The 20,550-nt window shown below is 49.6% G+C and overlaps 1 protein-coding gene across 1 annotated transcript; it reads left to right on the forward strand.

The window, feature by feature from the left end:
* The first annotated feature begins 3,790 nt into the window (after positions 1-3,790).
* LOC119876004 (urokinase plasminogen activator surface receptor-like) lies at positions 3,791-17,546 on the forward strand. Its single transcript, XM_038528689.1, has 7 exons — positions 3,791-3,952; positions 6,294-6,404; positions 7,551-7,694; positions 13,093-13,251; positions 13,826-13,960; positions 15,541-15,687; positions 16,995-17,546. The coding sequence occupies exons 1-7, from the start codon at positions 3,895-3,897 to the stop codon at positions 17,246-17,248; spliced, it is 1,008 nt and encodes a 335-aa protein (XP_038384617.1). The 5' UTR covers positions 3,791-3,894; the 3' UTR covers positions 17,249-17,546.
* Positions 17,547-20,550: the final 3,004 nt, after the last annotated feature.

Here is a 20,550-nt window from a genome sequence, read left to right on the forward strand (position 1 = left end):
ATGTCTCTGCCTTTCTCTGTGTCTCTCATGAATAAATAAATAAAATCTTAAAAAAAGAAAAAAGAGGCTGAAGAGGGTCCCAGATGGACGCAGTTTCTCTGTGTCTCTACTTGTTCTCTTTGAGAATAATCAGATGTCATTCTCTCCAACTCTCCCTGTCTCACCATCTCTGTCCTTCTTTCAGGTGGAGAGAGAGATCTCTCTCCCTCATTCACTGCCCTGGGGTCTCCATCCTCCTCTCTCACCATCTCCCTCTATCTCACGTCTCTTGCCCTTTGTCTCTCTAGATCTCTCTCTGTCTCTGACTCTGCGGGAGATTCTCCCCTCCTCAGCCCCGGGGAAGCCCCCGAAACCTGTGGGCCTCCCTCAGAACCCAGCAGGCAGGTAGGAGCTGGGCGAGGCCCAGGTGAGTCACGAGGAGGAAAGAGTTGACATTCCTGCCGCTTTTCTGGGATTGTGCACAGGCCTAGCCTCCCGCCTGCTCCCTCCCGTGACACGTCACTGGACCTCACAGGTGTGTGTCACTTAAGGGAGAGACAGAGGGAACGAGTCACACAGAGACAGAGACAGAAACAGAGAGACAGCCCTGGAGAGACTCTAAAAACAGAGACCCAGAAAAGAGAGAAGCAGAGATAGAGACAGAGACAGAAAAAAGACACAGAGACACAGGCAGGAAGACATAGAGCGAGAAAGTCAGAGAGAGAGAGAGAGAGAGAGAGAGAGAAGGATCGAGAGAGATAAACAGAGACAGAGACCAAGACAAAGAACAAAGCAGAAAAAGACAGAGATGGAGAGACACAGGAGGGGAACAACAGACAGATTTTGAGAGACTAGCACAGTCTGAGATGGAGATGGGTGGCTGAATTCTGTACATAAAAGAGCGAATAGAAGGGGCAGTGAGAGAGGTGCCTGGGTGGCTATCCATCAAGCTTCTGCTCAGGTCATGATCCCGGGGTCCTGGGATAGAGCTCCACATCGAGCCCCACATCAAGCTACCTGCCCATTGGGGAGTCTGCTTCTCTCTCCCTCGGCCCTTCCCCCTCCTCCTTCTCTCTCCAATAAGTAAATAAAATCTTCTTAAAGCTAGAGTGGGGGGGCAGTGAGGTCATTGTGCCAGGAAGCTGGATCATAAGCCCGCCTGGCCCAACACCCCAACTTTCTATTCCCCCCTCAGTGTTTGCGTCAACCCAAAAGGGGCCCCACTTTCCACATGAGGGAACAATCGAGGCTGGCAAGGAAAGGCATCTGTTGGCCCAGGGTGACCAAGCTAGGGAGCAGTCCAGTCCCTTAGCTGGCAGCATGACAACCCCTGCCTCAAACTCGTAACACCTCCCCACCTCCCTCCCCACTGCCACCTCTCCACCCCTCACCCCTGTCCCCAGAAGCTCTGGAGAGCCAGGCCCAACCATAATCAATGGCAGTTAGAGTTTTTTTACTGAGCACGTACCACATGCCAGGCAGGATGGCAAGCACCCTGGGTGCATTGTTTTATGTCCCTAGCACACCAGCCCTGGGAGACACGCACTTGTTAAGGGGCTGAATGCACAGGGAGGTTAAGTAACCTGCCCAAGCCCACACAGTAGTGAGCTGCTGGAATTTGAACCCTCCCAGTCTGGTGGCAGCCTCCACATCTCAAACACTAGGCTCTACTGCCTGTTAGAAGAGAGGATTTCTTTGGGATTGTTCTTGCTTTACCTTAAAACTATTACCTTAGGGCAGCCTGGGTAGCTCAGCGGTTTAGCACTGCCTCAGCCCAGGGCCTAATCCTAGAGACACGGGATCAAGTCCCACGTCGGGCTCCCTGCATGGAGCCTGCTTCTCCCTCTGCCTGTGTCTCTGCCTCTCTCTCTCTCTCTCTCTCTCTCTCTCATGAATAAATAAATAACATCTTTAAAAAAATTATTACCTTAAAGCTTCAATTAATTGATAAGAATAACAATACTACACTCCTTATTAGAGTGTAGAGGTAGCTACTACTCACTCATTGCCTACTACCCTCTCCCTTCCCTATTTTGTTCCAGCCACACTGGCAGCTCTGCTGTTCCTAGATCTCATCAGTACGCTGCCACCTCAGGACCTTTGCACTGGCTGTTGCCTCTCCCTGCAGCTCTACTTGGACCATCTGCCCAACTTCTGCCCTCACCACACTTAGCCTCTGCTCAAATGCCACCTGATCAGGGAACCCCTGTAGCATCACCTCACCGAAAACCAACCTTCACTCACTTATACCTTTCTACTTCCGACATCCTGGTTTGTCATTCTCTGTGAAGTTACTTATCACTGCCTGAGCCAGAGATTAAATAACACATGTTTACTCTTCATCGTCAAGGGCAGGGACTTTGCTTTGTTTCCTGCTGTGTCCCCAGCTCCTCCTTGAACCAGTGCCTGGTACAAAGTAGGTCCTTGGTAAAGGCTGAAGGAATTTGTTGAGCCCTCCTAGTAGGCCAGCAACTGTTTCAGGCATTTTCACCTGCATTAATTTGCTCTAATTGGTCAGAAGCATGAAGAGATGAAGAGACTGGAGGATATTATCTTTTACATTTTATTTTACTTTTTTTTTTTTTTTTTTTTTAGGAAGATGAGAGAGAATGCATGTGAGTAGGAGCCAGGGGTGAGGAGGCAGAGGGAGAGAGAATCTTAAGCAGGCTCCATGCTTCATGCAGAACAGGATGCAGAGCTCCATCTCACCACCCTGAGACCATGACCTGAGGGGAAATCAAGGCAGCTGCTTAACCAACTGAGCCACCCAGGCGACCCTATGTTTTATTTCACTTTAAAATATATATATTTATTTATTCATGAGAGACACAGAGAGAGAGGCAGAGACACAGGCAGAGGGAGAAGCAGGCTCCCTGCAGGGAGCCTGATGTGGGACTTGATCCCGGGACCCTGGGATCATGACCTGAGCTGAAGACAGATGCTCAACCACTGACTGAGCCACCCAGGCATCCTTTATTTCACTTTTTAAAAAACTTAATGAGGACCTTTACAAACACACAGAAGAAAAGACAATGGCATGTAAATTACCCTGATAGAACTGATACATGTATTTTGCCTTCCTTTTTTTCTGAAGCATTTTAAAGTAACTGCAGACATCAGTGACATTCACCTCCAGATATTTCAGTGAATGTCTGTAAAGACTGAAAACAATTTCCCACAAAACCATTTTCATACCAGCAATATCTACTTCTTGACTGAAGTGTTTTAAGTCAAATTAGAGACATTATTTCACCCCCAAATATTACAGTGTGCATCTCTAATGATAAAGACATTTCCCCCATGTAACCACAACACCATTATCCTTTCTGACAAAACTAACAAAAATCCTAACAATAACTAATGATCAGCCACAAATGTCTCATCAGGACAAGTTTTTTATTTTATTTTATTTTATTTAGATTCAATGAACATATAGTGTATTATTAGCTTCAGAGGTAGAGTTCAGTGATCCATCAGTTGTATATAACACCCAGTACTCTAATATTCCTGCACCCACCTCCCCTCCAACGACCCTGTTTGTTTCCTAGAGTTGAGTCTCTTATGGTTTGTGTCGCTCTCTGATTCCACCAGGACAAATTTCAATCCCGTGCTGAGGTCCCGTAGCAGGAGGAAGGAGAAGCGGAATTTGCACCTTGGCAGCCGGGAGACAGCTGTGACCATGGCCACATGAGTCACAGCAGAGCCAGCCCCCTACTCCTGGCCGGCCGCGCCCTGGCAAAGGAAGTGTTTGAAGAGGAGGGGTGAGTGGGGGAGGAGGGGGAAGCACCCACGCATCTGGGGCTGACTCGCTCTTTCGTAAAATCTCTGGGAGGAGCCCCGGGGCCACAAAACTGTCTCCTTCCCTGGGCCAGACGGAGCGGTGCAGGGAGCCACAGACAGGAGCTGCTTCCAGACATGGGCCATCCGCTGCTGCTGCCGCTGCTGGGGCTGTTGCTTCAGACCTGCGTTCCAGGTAGGGCCTGGGTGCCCAAACGCCTGCGCTGGGAACTGGGACGCAGTAGAGGGGGGACGAGCGGGAGGGGGGGTGCCCAGAGTTTGATGAGTTGGAAGAGGGCTCAGTCCCCAGCCGTCCCACTCGCATAATAATCCTCCTGCCATCTGCAGCCGCACACAGCAGTATACCTGGCAAACAGTAGGTGCTCAGAAAATAGGAGCGGAGCAAGGGCGGTTAATAGCAGCCACGGTGGAGTGAGCGCGCTCTTTATTCCATGCTCCTTCCGTGCATTTTCAAACTGGACGGCCCAAGCTATTTCAACCCTGTAGAGGGGTAACCTACCTCCAGCCTGAGTGAGCGCGAGCCTGGCCCCGCAGGGGCGTCCACGGCTCTCCCCGCTCTGCCGGAGCCCTCCCCCCACCACCCGGTCCCCGCACCGACCCAGCCCCCTGAGAGACCCCGAGGACCGAGCCGGAAGTCGCAGAGACGGGGGCCGGGGATCCAGGGCTCGTCCCGGAGGACCCTTCCCTTTCGCTCTCCCCTAGCTACCCTCCCAACTCCTTTCTCGGAAAATGTACGGGACAGGGTTGAAAAGCGAGAAGAAACTGAGAAGGAACTGAGTCAGGGCCGGGCGAGAGAGAGCCGGGGGTTGCGGAGCGGCTCAACAGTGAATAACCCGGAAAGCTCCCCGGACCTTTCGCGGCCAAGAATGAGTAATGACTCTGGAAGACTGCGAGTGTGGAGTGGGAAACGGATCGCAGCAGGGGAGGCCTGGCGTGCGGGCAAAGGCGCCGGGGCGGCGCTAGGGGGCCAAGAAATAACTACGGGGGGTGCTGCTGGGCGGGGCTGGAACCTCGGGAAGAGCTAGTGGGCGGGGAGAGGACCTGGGGCGGGGCTGGGGGCGGGCAGAGGACCTCGGGGGCGGGGGCGGGGCGGGCAGAGGACCTCGGGGGCGGGGCCGGGGCGGGGCGAGGACCTCGGGGGAGGGGCTGGGGGCGGGGCTGGAACCTCGGGAAGAGCTAGTGGGCGGGGAGATGGCCTGGGGCGGGGCTGGGGGCGGGGAGAGGACCTCGGGGGCGGGGCTGGGGGAGGGGAGAGAACCTCGGGAAGAGCTAGTGGGCGGGGAGAGGGCCTGGGGAGGGGCCGGGGGCGGGGAGAGGACCTCAGGGGAGGGGCTGGGGGCGGGGCTGGAACCTCGGGAAGAGCTAGTGGGCGGGGAGAGGACCTGGGAAGGGGTTGGGGGCGGGGAGAGGACCTCGGGGGCGGGGCTGGGGCGGGGGGAGGACCTCGGGGGAGGGGCTGGGGCGGGGAGAGGACCTCGGGAAGAGCTAGTGGGCGGGGAGAGGACCTGGGGAGGGGCTGGGGGCGGGGCGAGGACCTCGGGAAGAGCTAGTGGGCGGGGAGATAACCTCGGGGGAGGGGGTGGGGGCGGGGAGAGGCCCTCGGGGGAGGAGCTGTGGAGGCTGGGAGACAACCTCAGGAAGTGCTAGTGGGTCGGGGGAGAATCTGGGGGAGGAGCTGGGGGGTAGAGAACTTTGAGGAGGCTACAGTTGGGGCTAGAACCTCTCTAGTGCAGCACCTGGATGGTCAGTGGTTGAGCGCCGGCCTTTGGCTCAGGTCGTGATCCTCGGGATCCTGGGATGGAGTACTGTATGGGGCTCTCTCCAGGAAACCTGCTTCTCCCTCTGCCTATGTCTCTGGCTCTCTGTGTCTCTCATGAATAAATAAATAAAATCTTTAAAAAGCAAACAAACAAACAAAAAGATCCTCCCCAGGGCTGATGGGCGGAGTTAGAACTTTGGCCTGGACTGATGAGCGGGGAGAGAACGATGGGGAGAGGCTGTGGAAAGGGCATTAATGGGGTGACAGTCAGTGAGAGGCACTGGGAACTGGAATAGCCTGTAAAGATCAGTTGCAGTTGAGTGAGAGCAGAACACCCTTAGGAGACTTTGCGAAGCAGAATAGACCGTAGGCCAGTGGGGTGGGGGAAAGGATCTAAACTGGAGCTGGGCTATAACGTCCCAATCCACAAAGAGGGTGGGACTGGATTCAGGGTAGGCCGCGCGCTGATACAGAATTCAAGGGAAAATGAGCCAGGACAGAACTTTAGGGAAGGATTATGAGAGGGGATAGAGCTTTATGGTAGGGGGTGTAGATAAAACGTTGGGCTAGAGATAGACCGGAAGTACTGCTGACCTGAACCCAGGGTTGGAACTGGGGGTCGGGAAGAATGTGGAGCGCGAACCTGAGCACCCAAGGCCTGGAGACTTGGTCCTAGTGTTGGGGCATGAAGGGGGCAGGGGGAGATCGCGGCACAGAACTGTAACAATCTCTCCTCTCTTTCCTCTTCCCCACCCAGTCTCCTGGAGCCTGCAGTGCATGCTGTGTGGGAGTACTGGGAAGTGCCAGGTGGAAGAGTGTACCCCTGGCCAGGACCTCTGCAGGACCACGATCATGCGCATATGGGAAGGTGGGCTCCCCCTCTACAGAACAACAGGGAACTCAAGTGACCAAGAAACCTTATTTCACCAGTAATCAGAGAAATGCAGACAAAAAAGACAAGGAGATCCAATTTCATACCTACCAGTTTGACAAGCATTTAAAAATCTGACAGTGCTGGGATGGATGAGGTTGTGGAGCTGCAGACCCTGCTAATGGGGACAAATTGGTGCATCCACTGCACAGAGCAATTTGGCAATATCTAGTGCAGATGAAGATTAGCATACCCTAGAGACAGCAGTTTAATTTCCTAGGAGTATAGAAACCTCGAAGAATCTCAGACATACATGCCCAGGGACACATGTATAGAAATGTTCTTAGCAATCATGTTTGTGGTATGGATTAGTCATCAGCAGAGGAGAAACATTATGGTATAATCACACAGTGGAATGCTCCACAGCAGTTTAAATGAAGGAACTTGAGCTGTAGATATTAAAGTGGATACATCGGGATCCCTGGGTGGCGCAGCGGTTTGGCGCCTGCCTTTGGCCCAGGGCGCGATCCTGGAGACCCGGGATCGAATCCCACATCGGGCTCCCGGTGCATGGAGCCTGCTTCTCCCTCTGACTATGTCTCTGCCTCTCTCTCTCTCTCTCTGTGACTATCATAAATAAATTAAAAAATTAAAAAAAAAAATAAAGTGGATACATCTCAAAAACATCAGGTTGAGAGAAAAAAAAAACATGTTGCAGGGTATGGTACCTTTTCATATAAATAGTATATAACAATATACAATAAATAATTAATAGTATATTATAAATAATAGTATACATTGTTATGCATATCTAGTGTGGGAATTACCTACACCAGTGCTTGCTTCTGGACAGGGCATAAGGGGAATGGGATTTAGGGAGATGAACAGAAGACTTTAACTGTATCTTTCAAATTTAAGCTGGGGGAGAGGGGTAGATGGATCCAGTCAGCCTCAGTGATAGTGTGGCCACTAAGAGATGGTAGGCCCCCTGTGATGGGAGGATGAGGAGGGGAGACAGTTGGACCCAAGAGCAGAGGCCTGGCAAGGATCAGCCCCAGAAGTGGGTGACCTTATGGTCAGGAGTGTCAGAGGCTGGTTGGGCCTGGGGGAGCCTTTGGGATAACAAAGACACATTCCTCACAGATGGTGATGAGCTGGAGGTGGTGGAGAGAGGCTGTACCCACCCAGAGAAGAGCAACAGGACCATGAGCTATCGGACAGGCATGAAGATCATCACTCTTACGGAAGCCGTATGTGGGACCAACTTGTGCAACAAACCCACCTCTGGTGAGTTGGGCAGCCCTCACCATCCCCAACCCCGTACTCATCATCCTCCTGACTATCTCCCCACCAGTCCCAACTCTCAAATGTCAGTTTAACAAAAAGACTTAGAAAAGCTCAAATTCTCCAGTTTCCACAGGAGAGGGTGGGAAGCATGGATGCATGTTGCTTGGTCGTGCATTTGGATTCCTCTTTCTGAGCCTGGTAAGGAAGGAAATTGGTTAAGACCAGACCAGTCACAATGACGTCAGTAAGCAGAGCACCTACGTTTGCACTATTTCTTGTTCATCCATCCTGACCTCAAACTTTCTCTGGCAGAGACTGAATCAGATGTTTATTATCAAGGAAATGACAAGAGAGAGGGCACAGCTTCATCTTTTTGTTAGATGTGCGTAAGGGAAGTACTGATAATCAAGTCTAAGTGATTCTCCTAATCATAGATAATATTAAAAATATTTAACAATATCAGTCAATGCAGAAGATATTGACCAATCAGAAGAATCCCACAGCCCTCGCTGTAGCTGATGGATCTTGGAGGCATGGGGTTCTAAAGAGAGAGTTGGGAGTGGTCAGGGGTCCAACAGCAAGCTTGAGAAAGCAACTGTCAGTTTGGTAATGTAGTAAGTGGTAAAACAATATCAGCCCCCCATTTCTTTTCTCTTTTTAAAGATTTTATTTATTTATTCATGAGAGACACACAGAGAGAGGTAGAGACATAGGCAGAGGGAGAAGCAGACTTCCCACGGGGAGCCTGATGCAGAACTTGATCCCAGGACCCTGGGATCATGACCTGAGCCAAAGGCAGACACTCCACCACTGAGCGATCCAGGTGCCCCACAGCTACCCCCCACCATTTCTAAGGCCATTTTACCCTGTTTGTGGTGACCAGAATAGTTGGTTAAACAGCATCCTGTATTTATGTGAAACTGGGATACAGAAGTGACCAAGTTAGCTTTGGGCCTTACCATGGGCTTACAGTCCAGTAGGGTGGGAATAGGAGTGACAGACCCATCACCAGACATTGACTTCTCAGATTAGTCAGAACCAGGATGGGAAGCACAGGCAGAGGGATAAGAACCATGAGCTCTCTGGTCTTAGAGGGGTCAGAGCTGTAGTTGGGAAGTACAGTCCAGAATTTTCATGGCTGAGATAAGGGAGACAGAGGCCAGAGTGATCAGGGCTGAGATGGATGAAGAGTAGGGGCTGTGGGACCCTAGGGGAGAAACTGTACTTGGGTCAAGGAAGTTTTCCTACAGGAAGCAATGACTACGCTGCATCTTGAGGGATGAGTAGGAGTAAGACTGTTAAAAAGACAATGGAAAGAGTTTTTTAGGAAAATCAACAGACACAAGAGCCCAGAGGTAGATGAAAGTGATGTGGCTGGAGAAAGGGATAAAACAAGGCAAGAGGAGCTGGTGAAATTGGCAGGGTCATATTACACAGGGCCTTCTAGGCTGTGGTGAGGAATATAGACCATACAGGCAACAGTAGGAGGTCATAAAAGGATTTTTTGGTTGTTTGCTTTTTAGATTTATTTATTTATTTTAGAAAGAGAGAGCAAGAGAGCCCGTAAGTATGAGAGTGGCGGGGAGGGGCAGAAGGCGAGAATCTCAAGCAGACATCCAGATGGCTAAATGAAGAGGCCAACTCAGAGCTCAATATCATGACCCATGATATCATGACCTAAGCTGAAATCATGAGGTTGGACGCTTAACCAATTGAACCACCCAGGTGCCCCAAGGGTTTTGTGGGGTTTTTTTTAATTTTAAGATTCTTTTATTTATTTGAGAGAGAGAGCGAGAGAGAGCATGATCAGGGGGAGGGGCAGAGGAAGAAGGAAAAAGAGAATCTCAAGCAGACTCCCCATTGAGTGCAGGGCAGGGGTGAAGGGGCTTGATCCCACAATAATGAGATCATGACTTTAGTGGAAACCAAGAGTCTAACACTCAACCGACTGAGTCATCCAGGTGCCTCGGCCATAAAAGAGTTTTAAGCAGAGAGTATCATGATCAGATTTGTATTCTTGAACAAATTATTCTGACCTCAGAGGAAAGCAATGATGGAGGAAAAGTAGATGAGGGCAGTCCAACTTGGAGGTGGGTAAGGCTGTCCAGATGAAGAAGAGCGTGAATGCATTAGAATGTCAACCCTGCACATGGAGAGAAGTGAGTGGATTTCAAGAGCTATTTAGCAGGTAGATGAGCAGGACTTGGTGGATTAGACATGGGGGTGGGTTTGCAATTCTGGTCATGATGGAGTCACATGTATCAAACTAATCTGCCAATGAAAGAAAAGCTAGACACATGATAAACAATTACTTGAGGTCAGTGGAGAGCAGCTGATGAAGAGAGGAACTTGCAGTGCTACAATCTTTGAAATAAAAGAAGCACAGAAACTGAGTTCTGTGGAAAGCTGGCTTAATCCTTGAGTGCACTTCCCAATTCACTACTGTGAAGGGGAAATAAAACCCAAATAAAAGAGATCATTGCTAGACTGAGAAGACAGGGGTTAGAGTCTAGGGTTGCCAGAGTGTCTGGAAAATGAAAGGTAGAATCCTGGAATGAATGGAACCACAGAAAAGGGAGTCCCCAAATCTGCAGATTTCCTGGCAAGCCATATATGCAGAGGGTGAGACTCCAAGAAACTCAGCAGAAAATAGTATCTGGGAAGCGACAGAATTGAACGAGGATTCCAGCAGGCATATGATGCTGGGGAAACCAAAGTTGCCAAGTTGGAGAGAGAGGCCTTGGTAACCATCCCAAGTTTTCCTCTGAGACCATGCCCTAGGCATAAGGGCAAAACTAAAAGAGACCAGCCCTAAAAACGCCTACACCTGATCTTCAGCGAGAAGAAAACCTGACCTTCTTGGGAAGAAAATAACATTATTTAGAGCCTTTACAAGTTTTCATTTGGATGCCTGGAATCTAATAAAAATTTACAAAGCATCCCAAAGAAAATTAAAAGGACCAATAAACTGGAAACCTAGAGAAAAATCCAATAGTAGAAACAGACTCATAATGATTCAGATAGTGGAGTTATTAAACAGGAAAATTTAAAATAGCCATGATCAATATAGTCCAAAAAAATAGAGGAAAGGACAAGTTTTAGCAGAAATGTGGGTCCCATTTTTTAAAAGAGTCAAACAGGAAACACAGAATACGGACTGATATTAAGAACTCAATAGATGTACTTAATGAAGACCAGAAGCAATGAGGCAAAAGGATTAAAGAACTAGAAGACAGGTCAGTAGAAGTCTTCAGATTGATGCCTAGATGTGGAGGATCAAGGAACCTGCCAGGTTTCTGCTTTGGGAGACTGAATGGGACCACTTCAGAGATATGGAATTCAGGAGACAAGGACAAGTTTGGGAAGATGGAGAAAATGGAAAGCTTCCTTGGGGGCATGTAGAGACTCCAGGTGTTTGAGAGATGGCCAGAGGGCCACCAAGAGGCAAATGAGTGTACAGGTGTGGAGCTCAGAGAGAAGTCCTGCCTGTAGTGAGTTCCCAGCAGACATGTGGAAATGAAGCCAGGTCAATGGATAACATCCCCATGGGAGAAAGTGTGCATCACGAGAAATGAAAAGGGCCTAAGACAAAATAATGAGGATCAGCCACATTTAGAAGGAGTGACATAAGAAGAAGAGTTCACAAAGCAACCCAAGGGTGGTATGATGGTAGTGATGGCAATTTGTGTTTTCATTTTCACGGAAACTCATGTGAGAAGACATGGGTTTTGGCATTTTACTTATTTTCTTTAGGGTTGGGGAAGATTTGGCTTTGGATGTTGAATGATTCACCTAATTCCAGCAGCTGGCCAGCCAGTTGAGACAGTAGCTGAGACTGCCCTCTCCCTTATGTAAGACTTGGCCCCAACTCAGCTGGATATATGGGGTCAGGAAGGAGGGCATGCCAGGCTTTGGAATGGTGTGAGCCAAGGCCTGGCCAGAGGAATGACTATAGTGTTTCCAGGGAAAAATAATTCATCCACTTGGCCTGGACCAGCAGGTGTGAGAGGTAGAGTTATCACAAACCAATCAAGTGAGGCTTGGATCCCTGACATAATCAGATAGTGTATTAATTATCTATCACCACATTATAGATTGTCCCAAAACTTAAAACAAAAATGAGCATGTATTATTTCACAAAGTTTCTGAAAGCTCAAGAATCTGGAATTGGCTTAAGTAGGTGGTTCTAGATCTTTCATGAGGCTGCAGTCAAGAGGACAGCTGAGCTACAGTCATTGGAAGGCTCCCGAGGGAGCTTTACTCACATGGATGGTCTGCTCTGTGGCTTGGACAAAGGCCTCAGTTCCTTGCCACGTAGACTTCACCATGGGGTGTTTAAGTGTCCTAACCACATGACAGCTGGATTCCCTCCAGACCAAGTAATCCAAGAGAGAGCCAGGAAGAAGTTTGACGCCTTTTATGATCTAGCACAGGAGTCATACGTGGTCATTTCCGCAATATCCCATTAATGACACAGGTCAGCCCTATTCTTTGCGCATGCCTACCAGGAAGCATGCCTACCAGTGGTCGCCTTCTTGGAGATTGACGACCACAGGGAACAATAGCAGGGTTTTAAGCAATTATTCATTCATTCATTTAACAAATATTTACTGAATGTCTTTTCTGGCCCTGGCACTGGCCCTGGCCCTGTGCTGGGTGGTGTTGGGACACAGTAATGATCAGGACAGCCCTGGTCCTACCCCCAGGGCTCAGAGTCCAGTCAGACAGGGATGACCCAAAGTGGGCATGGCTGGGATTGGAGAGCCCAGAGGGGCATCTGATCCAGCCTCAGAGGTCAGGGAGCGCTTCTCAGAGGAGGTGAAATTTGAGATGATGCCTGAAGAATGAGTAGGAGGAGACAGGGAAAGTAAGGGGCCAAGGAAGCGTGTTCCTGGCAAAGGCTGGATGCCAGTCAGCATGTACATTCAGAGAATGTGGGAAGTCATGAGGAGTAGTCTGAAGGGTTAGTGGAGGGAGATGGGCAGGAGAGGTAGCCCGGACCCAGATGTCGATTGGCCTTGAATGCCACACTGAGTAGCTTGGATTTTATTCGAGGGCACTGGGGAGCCATGGAGGGGTTTTGAACAGAGCAGAGGCAGGATCAGATTTGAGTATTAGAAACATCCTTCTAGGGCCATGTGGGGATGCAGTGGGTGGGGTCGGGGGCAAGGATGGAAAGCAGGAGGCCAGGGAGGAAGCTGGTATTGAAGGCGTTCTGACCTGGTCTTGGGGATGGAGGGGATGAATGCTAGAAAGATACAGGAGGTGGGATGGGCAAGGCTTTGATGATTGACTGAAAGGTGAGATTAGGAGGAATTGATGCTAAGGTGAGCTTCAAGGGAGCTAGATTTCCTGAACTCTCTCATGGAGTCTCACCATCCCGCCTCTCCCCAAACAGGTCGGGTTTCCACCTTTCCCCGAACCCGAAGCCGTTACCTCGAATGTGTTTCCTGCGGCTCCTCAGATCTGAGCTGTGAGAGGGGCTTGGACCAGAGCCTGCAATGCCGCAGCCCTACAGAACAGTGTGTGGAAGTGGTGACCCACAGGGGCCTGGAAGGTGAGCTCTTCCTGCCAGCAGCTCCTCCTCCCTGCTTTGTTCCACCCCAAAGCCACCCTTAACAATGACCCCAGAATAACAAGTATTTAAGCAAGGTAGAAAGTCAGTTCTCTCACACACAAAAAAGTCCCATGATAGAAAGTCCTGAGCCACAGGACAGTTCTACTGTCACCAGGAACCCAGATACCTTCATGTTGCTTGTATATTGGCTTCCATTCTCAAGATTGCCTCATTATCCAAGATGCACCAGAGCTCCAGGCCTCATGTCCAAGTTCCAGGAAGGGGAAAGAGGAAGAGGGACAAGAAGTAGGCACCCCTCCTTTTGTGAGGGTTCTCCTTTCTGGAAGTCTCATGAAGTCTTCTATTTATATCATATTGGCCAGGACTTAGCTACATGATTATACCTGTGGAGGCTGGAAAATGTGTTCTTTGGCTCGATATATGGCTGCCCCAAATAAAACGAGGCTCCTATAGTGAACAGTGAGGCAGGAAATGGACAGATGACTGGTGCAGTGGTGGACAAAGCCAGTCTCAGCCCCTGAACAATCTGACCTCTCTCCTCTGCCCCCGACAGACAGTCCAAGGGATGAGCACCACACCCGCGGCTGTGGCAACCTCCCAGGCTGCCCAGGCCCCACCGGCTTCCACAACAACCACACCTTCCACTTCCTGCAGTGCTGCAACACCACCAAATGCAATGCGGGCCCAGGTGAGGGACGGGGGACCACATGGAGTGAGGTCTGGGGTCGGGACAGAGGTGTACCTGGGCTACTGCCACTCTCTCACTCACTCACAGGCCACCCCTTCCTCTCTAGGTCTCTCTCTCTTCTGAAAGCCCCTCCTCAAAGAAGGCTTGTGTGGGAATTCAATGAGGCCACCAAACTTTTGCCAAGAACTTTATACTTCCTTGAATTTTTCCACTGCTCAGTGCTCTGGTCCATGCCACCAGGAGCTCTTGCCTAGATTGTTGCAATAACCTTCTCGCTGGTCCCTCTGCTTCCACTCTTGCCTCCTACAAGCCAATGCTCAACAGAGCAGCAAGAGTGATTTTTAAAAAATATTTTATATATTTATTCAGACGCAGAGAGAAAGGCAGAGACACAGGCAGAGGGAGAAGCAGGCTCCTGACGAGGAGCCTGTTGCAGGTCTCAATCCCAGGACCCCGGGATCTCGACCTGAGCCAAAGGCAGACACTCAACCGCTGAGCCACCCAGCCAGCCACTCGTGCCCTGCAAGAGTGATTTCTTAAAAATGTCAACCAGAGGGCAGCCCAGGTGGCTGAGCAGTTTAGCGCCACCTTCAGCTCAGGGCCTGATCCTGGAGACCGGGGATCGAGTCCCACGTGGGGCTCCCTGCATGGAGCCTGCTTCTCCCTCTGCCTGTGTCTCTGCCATTCTCTCTCTCTCTCTCTCTCTGTCTGTCTCTCATAAGTAAATAAATAAAAATCTTTTAAAAAAACGTCAGCCAGAGCATGTCACTCTCCATCCTCGAGCACTGCAGCCACTTCTTGCTCTCAAAATAAAATCCAAAGACCCTCCTGTGCTCTGTGTAATCCGGCACCCGTCTGCCTGACGATCTACATTGAGTTTCTGCAACTGCCAAACTCCATCCTGCCTCGTGGCCTTTGCCCATGAGGTACCCTCCACCAGGAACACGACTCCCCCATGAGTTTACCTGGCTGGCTTCTTCTCATTTGTTAGGTCTTGGATTTAAATTTCGTCCTCAGGGAAACACTCCCTGTCCCTCCCCTCCACTATAATCTCGCTCCTTCGTGATATTCTGCCTCTATAAACCAGTACCGTCCAACAGAACTTTCCACGGTGACAGAAATGTTCTACATCTGTACTGTCCAATATGGTAGCCACCAACTCGTATGGCTATTGAGCACTTGCAATGGGAACTGAATTTTGAGTTTTAGTTAATATGAATTCATTTCATGGTAAATGTAAACAAGCGCACATGGCCAGTGGCCACCATATTGGACAATGTCGCTCTAAGTGGTCAGTGCTGTAGGGCAGGGACTGTTTCATCTTCCACAGCTGCTCGCCTGGTCAGATAGGGCCTGAGGAGGAGCCGGCAGGTGGGATTTCTCTCACAGGTTCTAGAAAGAACCCCCCAGAAGACAGTGCCATTCCAAGGCCTGACCACAAGGTGGCTCCATGACATCTCAAGCTGCGAGTTGACAGTTCTAGGGGAGGGTAATACAAGGAAGGACCCCCCTCCACCCCTCCCCTGCCCACACCCCCAGACTAATTTCCTTGGTTTCTGTGTCGCTTGTCTTCTTCCAAGTCCTGGAGCTTCAAAACCTGCCTCTGAACGGCCTCCAGTGTTTCGGCTGTGAGGGGAACAGCACCCATGGTTGTTCCTCCGAAGAGACTTCCTTGATTGCCTGCCGAGGCCCCATGAACCAATGTCTGGACGCCACGGGCACTAATGGTGAGCCCTTCTAGGAGGCTGGGAGAGGACACTTGTGGGCAGGGGTTGTCGGCTAGAGGTTGACTTTGCTGAGGTGGGTCTTCCTGTGGGAAAGAGAGGCCTTCCTTCGCGGGGGTGCAAAGTGTCATCAGGAATTAGGACTTCATTAAGAAGTGGGTGTTTGGGGCATCTGGGTGGCTCAGTGGTTGAGCATCTGCCTTTGGCTCAGGTCGTGATCCCAGAGTCCTGGGATGAGTCCCACATCGGGCTCCCCACAGGGAGCCTGCTTCTCCCTCTGCCTATGTGTCTGCCTCTCTCACGAGTAAACAAAATTTAAAAAAAAAAAAAAAAGAAGAAGAAGCAGGTGTTTCAGCAACAGAAATGTGGACTTCTCTGGGCATGGGACTTTCCACAAGCAATGGGACTTCATGGACATCCGGGCTTCCATCCTGGGCCATCCCAGGCATGTCTCCCCACTCCAGTGATTGTCACACCTTTTCATCTCAAAACTCTTTTGTGCTTTAAAAAATTATTACTTATGTCAGTTATATCTATAGATATTTACTGCATCAGGAGTTAAAACTGAGGTATCTTAAGAGATGTATTTATTAATTATTAATTTATTATTTTTTATTTTTAGAGAGAGAGAGAGAGAGCCTGTGAGTAGGGGAGGGAGAGAGGGCAGAAGGAGAGGAAGAGAGAATTTTAAGCAGGCTTCATACCCAGTGTGGAGCCGGACACGGAGCTTGATCTCATGACCTGAGCTAAAACCAAGAGTTGGACGCTTAACCTACTGACCCACCCAGGCATCCCTATTAATTTATTTTAAATATAAAATATAAAATAAAACCCCACTCCATGTGGGTTTTCCAGTGGGTTATAGAAAACATAAATATAATAAAATATAAATATAAAATAAAACCTCATTCCATGTGAACATATTTTTTACTAGAAAAAAAAAAAAGTCTCCAAAATGGAAACATTTAACAAGAAGACCAGCATTGTTCTACTATTTTGCAAATCTCTTTAATGTCCGGCTCAATAGAAGACAGCTGAATCCTCATATCGGGCTCTGCATTCAGTCACATGTCCCAGGGTTTCTGGAAAACCCACTGTGCACTTACAAGAGTGGAAAAGTCAAATGATGCTTTAGCATTATTATGAGAGTAGTTTTGACTTCTTGGTTCCCCCGAAAGGGTCTGAGGGACCACACTTGAAACTGCCGCTTTCTTCGGGTGGCATCCACCACAAGGTGGCATGTCACCCAGTGAGCACTGCAGGCCCAGCCCCAGGAGCTGGGAGTCTCATGCAGTCTTCTCTCTCCTCAGGGCTGGGCAACCCGAGCTACACAGTTCGAGGCTGTGCGACCCCCTCATGGTGCCAGAGTCTCCACGTGGCTGAAGCCTTCAGCATGACCCATCTCAATGTCTCATGCTGTACTGGGAACAGCTGTAACCACCCAATCCTGGATCACCAGCCTCGCATAGGCAGTGCCCCCCGGCCTGGTCCTGCCCACCTCAGCCTCACCGTCACCTTGCTACTAACTGCCAGACTATGGGGAGGCACTCTCCTCTGGACCTGATCCCCCACTCCCCCTACCCTGGCTGGATCCAGGGATGTCAGCTGCCCTCAGCTCCCAGCCCTGCAGACTTGCTGTGTGACCTCAGGCCAGTGTGCCACCCTCTCTGGGTCTGTTTTCCCAGCCATTAGGACACCTGTCTCACAGAGTTGCAGAACCAGGAGAGAAAAGCTGAAGAAAGACCGCAGGCCAGCAAGAGAGGTTTATTATGTTAGCAGTGTTGCACCGTTGTTGTTATTATTAATTAATATTTGTTTTATTTAATATTTTATACTTAAATAAAGATTTTTATACCAATGAACAAGGCCCGATCTTCCCTCCTCCCTAGCATCAATCTTTGCAATGATGAATGGGGAGGCACCTTTCATCCAGTTCCTGGAATTAGGGGTCACATGTAGAACCCAAGCACTTGGCCCCCAGCCTTGGGAGCAGTTCTAGGTGTGCCTCCACCTAAGCCACCTCCACATTGCCCTCCTATTTCTGGGCTCCAGTTCACTTACTCAAGCACTAACTTTCCAGTCTCTTCTCCCCAGCTCCAAAGGTCAAGACTACTTTGTTGTTCTAAGGAGAGGCATCTGCATTTCCTGGGGGGTCTCTGAGACAGGAGATAAATGAGAGGGATAATCTGATGGCCAGAATTCCCTGGAAGCCCTGCAGTAAGGAAGAAGGAAGGACAGGACTACATTTTCCCTTGTGCCCTGGTGGCAAGAGATAAAGGCTAGGCTATTTTTCCTAGGATGCCATCAGACTAAGAAAAAACCGGAACTATCATTTCAATGGCACTCTTGGGGCACAGTATTGAGGACTTCATGTTTCCTCTGATTCGCTGAGACAAGCCCATAGAGACAATATTACATTTCCCAGGACCCTATGGCTAATGATGAAAAGGATAAGGCATCTTCCGTGGTATATCGGGGCAGGTAAGGGACAGGGGTTTCTTTTTAGGACCTCCTCAAATCACATATCATCCATGGTCATTGGGGTGGCTTAAAGAGGTGAGCCCAGTATCTCCACCTCTTGAACATGAGTGGCTCTGTGACTGCTTTGACCAATAGAATGTGGTGGAAATCATGCTGTGCCATGTTCTAGGTCCAGGCTTTGGGAAACCGGCTCTGGGGAAACCAGCTGCCATGTAAAACTCCTCCTGCACTGAGACTGCCATGCTCTGGGGACACCCACGCTACTGATGCATGGATGCCATATGTGGAGAGAGCCCCAGATGTTCCAGCCATCTCAGCCGAGACACCAGACCAGTGGGCCAAGGAGAGACCCCAGACATCCCAACCTCAGCAGGTGTAATGTGCAGGAGAATCAGGAAGCCCAGCTGTCTTTGTTTCCTGGGACTGCTGCAATAACTACAAAATTTCAAACTAGGTGGCTTCTGGCAACAGAAATGTATTCTCTCAGAGTTCTGGATGCTAGAAGTCTGAAATCAAGGTGTTGGCAGTGCCATGCTCTTTCTAAATTCACTAGGGAAGAATCTTTCCTGGCCTCGTCCTAGCTTCTGGGGGCTGCTGACAATTCTTGGTGTTCCTGGGCTTGCAGTCATGCTACTCCAATCTCTGCTTCTCTCATCACATGGCCTTCTTCTCAGTGAATGTGGCTGTGTGGCTCCAAATCTCTCTCTCTCCTAATAAGGATACCAATCGTTGGATTGAAAGCCCCCGCCCCCATCCAATGTGACCTCATCTTAATCCCACCTGCAAAGACTTAATTTCCAATAAGGTCACATTCATAGGTCCTAAGGGTTAGAATTTCAATGTATTGGGCAAGGTGAGGGGACACAGTTCAATCCACAACACAGGCCAGCAGCCAGAACTAAGGTTTCAGATACATGGCCCCAAGTAAACCATCCCACTCACCTCCAGCTGTTCCAGCCAGCCCATTTGGGCCCCAGTTCATTGTAGAGCAGATATGCACTGATCCTGCTGTGCCTTGCTCAAATCCCTGACCCACAGAGTCCTAAAAAAGGTTACGGTTTCACACCACTGAGTTTGGGGACATTTTGTTATGCAGCAATGGTTAACGGGAGTAGCCATTCGTTTGGTATTTAGCTAACTCTCCCCACTATAATCTCCATAAAGGGCAAGACCTTTATTTGCTTACTACTACTGTATTCGCAGTACCTAAATGAATAATGCCTGGAACATGGCAGGTAATTAAGAAAGAAAGAAGGAGGGATCCCTGGGTGGCGCAGCGGTTTGGCGCCTGCCTTTGGCCCAGGGCGCGATCCTGGAGACCCCGGATCGAATCCCACGTCAGGCTCCCGGTGCATGGAGCCTGCTTCTCCCTCTGCCTGTGTCTCTGCCTCTCTCTCTCTCTCTCTCACTGTGTGCCTATCATAAATAAATAAAAAAAAAAAAAAAAAGAAAGAAGGGAGGGAGGGAGGGAGGGAGGGAGGGAGGGAGGGAGGGAAGGAAGGAGCACATCTTCTATGGTATCTTACAACAAAAACCAGGCAAGGGCTGTATTTCTCATGATGCCCTACAGCAGAGATGAGGCCAAGATAACATTTTCTGAGCAGCTCTACAATTAAAATTGAGGGTAGTTTCACCTTTTCTATGATTCCCTCCCACAGGGGTTGGAGGCTAGGATTACATACATCCACCACAATGCCCTCCAGCAGAGACTGGAGGCTAGGAATACATTTCCCATGATGCCTTCCACCAAGAATGGACTGCATCTCCCATGAGACCCTGTGGCAGAGATTGGGCACTGGGATTACACCTCCCAGCATGCCCTCCGGTAAGGATCAGAGGTTTGAAATACATGCTCCTCGATGTCTCACAGCAGATATCGAGGCTCAGGATACTTTTCTCACAATGTTCTACTCCAGAGCTTGTGATCAGGACCTCATCATTAACGGTTCCCAAGATTTTGTTCAGGGATTTCGGTTGCAAGAAATAAAATCCGTTTAAGCTGACTTAAGCAAAACGACAACGTTATTGGAAGTTTAGAATCCAAGTAAGAGCTAGTTCTCTGGGCCTCACCAGGGACAAGAAACAGAATTGAAAAGCTGTGTGAAATCAAGGTTGTCTCCCTTTTTCAGAATCTCTCTCTGTCTCTGTCTCTCTAATGTGTAGCTTCCCTTGTGGGCTTCTACTTTATTTTTTCTGTCTCTCCACAGACCCCCTTCTGCTTCACCCAGAGTAGCCAAATATGCCCTTGAAATGTCAAGTACCAAGAACCCCTAGTGTCCCAGCTCTAAAATTTTAGCTAGCAGACAGACTCTGATGGGGTCTAGTTTGGGTCAGTCCTCTGCCTCTGACCCTCTCTGCTACAGCCAGGGAGGTTCACATCTAAGT

The sequence above is a fragment of the Canis lupus genome, chromosome 1 (assembly GCF_011100685.1).
Source record: "Canis lupus familiaris isolate Mischka breed German Shepherd chromosome 1, alternate assembly UU_Cfam_GSD_1.0, whole genome shotgun sequence".
In the NCBI taxonomy this organism is placed as follows: domain Eukaryota; kingdom Metazoa; phylum Chordata; class Mammalia; order Carnivora; family Canidae; genus Canis; species Canis lupus.